This window comes from Sphaeroforma arctica (genome assembly GCF_001186125.1).
Source record: "Sphaeroforma arctica JP610 unplaced genomic scaffold supercont1.682, whole genome shotgun sequence".
Lineage (NCBI taxonomy): Eukaryota > Ichthyosporea > Ichthyophonida > Sphaeroforma > Sphaeroforma arctica.
This window is the reverse complement of record NW_014039876.1, coordinates 9,229-12,062: the sequence shown is the minus strand read 5'-3', so window position 1 is coordinate 12,062 and position 2,834 is coordinate 9,229. Positions and strand designations below refer to the sequence as shown.

At 40.5% G+C, this 2,834-nt stretch overlaps 1 protein-coding gene across 1 annotated transcript; it reads right to left on the bottom strand.

The window, feature by feature from the left end:
- Positions 1-700: 700 nt before the first annotated feature.
- Positions 701-2,115, bottom strand: SARC_08019 (phosphoglycerate mutase). The gene has a single exon (XM_014298013.1). The coding sequence runs from the start codon at positions 2,076-2,078 to the stop codon at positions 1,296-1,298; it is 783 nt and encodes a 260-aa protein (XP_014153488.1). The 5' UTR covers positions 2,079-2,115; the 3' UTR covers positions 701-1,295.
- Between the last annotated feature and the right edge of the window lie 719 nt (positions 2,116-2,834).

Genomic DNA, 2,834 nt, shown 5'->3' with positions numbered 1-2,834 from the left:
ACGAATTAGATACATTTTATCATTTCTAGTATATTTACAATGTAAAACAGACTCCAGAACCTGGAGCCCCAGCTCCCAGGCCCCCGGCCCAGGCCGCCCCAGCCTCCAGAGCCCAGACTCGGAGACTCGAGAGGACTAGAGAGAGAGACGCGTCATACTTATGTAGTCCCCTTAAATATGTGTGTAAATTTATCAGTTTACGCAACGTCATTTACCTTTTATTCTGTAGTATAGAGATACTGCTACAACCTGTGTGCTTGAAAACTGTGAACACTATTAAGACCATGAAAAGATGTTGCCCACGATGACAATAAACATGGTTTTGTAAAGAACTACTGCGGTATTTTGTGTAAGGTTGTCTGTACTCGAGTTGCTGGTTCCTTCTTACGCTCTTGTAGGTCGTACACGATTTGCAGAATGCCGGAAAGAGTACGAGAGATATCGACTGAAATATCACACTATTTTTTTTTGCTGCTTCACTGGCACGGAGTTTAAAAATGAATGGTAAATACTTTTAGTTTCAAGTGTAGAAATATATTACATACAATATAGTTTTTACCAATCGACGGTAGAAAAAGAATGGATTGCCGTACTTGGTCGCCCGCTTCCATTTTCCTACTGTTTCTATTCTTTTATAGTTCAATCACTACGTTTCAAATCGAATTCTGAACGGCTACCTCTGATGATTCAACAGACTGCTACCATAAAAAAAACTTTGAGCTCATACATTCTAATGCATATTTGCTTGTGAAGGCGGTTACGAGCGACTGTTGTTGTGACGTCGTTGTTCATTGTTGCTATGGCGGTGCAATTAGAATAATTGGAATCACTTGCTTAATTATACATGTAAAAGTGATTTGTAAAAAAAAATAGGTGCGTCCTTAGCGTCGACTGCTGAAGTTGCGCATTTTTTAAAATTCGTGCACGATCTAGCCTCGCACGACGCAAGCCGCAGTGCATTTATATTTTACTCGAGTCGGCACACACATCATCGCTGACAGCTTCACGTATCCCCCCACTCTGAAATGTGTACCTGCTGAGCCATCCGCCTAAAACAATGGGCAAACCTGTAGCGCGAATTCTGTCCCACTATTGTGTCTTTGGAGTGCTTACCCCAAACTTAATTTACTTAAATACACAGAATCCTGTACACCTCATTCTGACTAGAACCAATGTGAATAGCTGTGCTGTGTTTCACTTTAGTTCATCAATGCACATAAACAGAAAGGGGATTTTTTAAACTTTGCCCTTTGTTTTTCAAGTTTAGTACACATTTATTTTTCTGAATTAAGAATCTATTTCTTAGCGGTTTGATTAGCAACTCCATTGATCCTGCCTTGAATATCGGCAACATCACCTAGATATGAACCCTTAAGAGGTGCGTAGGGTTGTCCCTCAGCAGTGATTGGCTTCATGTTCTCGTCTAGAGTGTACACCAGGGCAACTCCAGTGGGGATATTAAGCTTAAGAATGTCATCCTCCGAGATATCATCCAAGTACTTGACCAAACCCCGTAGAGAGTTTCCGTGAGCCGCAATGAGCACACGCTTGCCAGACTTGATAGCTGGGACGATATCATTCTCCCAGTAAGGTACAACACGCTCAATGCAATCCTTCAAGCACTCGGTTGTGGGTAGCTCCTCCTTGGGGATGCTGGCGTACTTGCGCTCCTTAGCTGGGTTGTAGGGATGGTTGGGGTCTTCCATATTTGGGGGAGGTACGTCGAATGATCGGCGCCAGATAAGTACCTTGTCGGCTCCATAGGTCTCTACACTCTCTCCCTTGTTCATACCCTGTAGGTTACCGTACATACGCTCGTTTAGCTTCCATGACTTCTGCACGGGAACAAACAGCGAGTCGGTGGCCTCTAGTGTGATGAAACAAGTCTTGATCGCACGCTTCTGGAACGAAGTGAAAGCGCAGTCAAACTCATAACCAGAAGCAGCCAGATTCTGGCCAGCCTCAGTGGCCTCAGCGATACCCTTCTCAGTTAGGGGAACATCAACCCATCCTGTGAACTTGTTCTCGACGTTCCACTGGGATTCGCCGTGGCGCATAAGCACTAGGGTGTAAGTCATGATGAAGTTTAGTTTGTTGCTATGAGTGTGATGTAATGTGAAATACTAACGTGTTTGTTGTTGATCAATTAACTTTTATTTCTGTGCCCACCCCTGCCGGAGTAAGACTTGCGTGTTGTTTTCTCCTTCTCTGTGTTGACTATTGTGTGATTATTTGCCTTATTTAGAAAATTCAAATCAATATCAGATGCTGTCCAATACAATTTGCTCTAAACTTAGAACAACTTTTTGATTTATACATTTTGCCAAAAGTGGGTCCAAATTTTAAAAAATTCCTTCATTTCTTTCGTATTTTTGCACTGGAAATGATTGAAAAACGATATACGGACAGTTGGCCACTAAAATAGTCCCGGCTATTTCGATTTCGCTCATAAATGCTTTCTACCAGAAATCACGTCGGTGATTTGGTTTTGTTTCGATGTATCTTCTATAGTAGTCGAGACGCAGATGTGCAACAACTGAGATCTGAGAAGTGAGAGCGTATATTAGAGCAAGCAGCCACGGATGTGTGCATAGATTGCTGTATAATACTATGTATCTATATTTCTGCGTTACAATATTTATACAAAATTAAAGACATATATGTGTGACTGTGTCGGTATCTGTGTATGTGTCTCTGTGTGTGTGTATGTATACATATTCATATCTATATTTCCATTATATTTATGTTTATATTTATACTATATATATATATATATATATATATATATATATATATATATATATATATATATATATATATATATATATATATAT

What these genes read in the sequence shown, in the direction of transcription:
- SARC_08019 (XM_014298013.1), bottom strand. Translation starts at nt 2,078, where the DNA reads ATGACTTACACCCTAGTGCTTATGCGCCACGGCGAATCCCAGTGGAAC.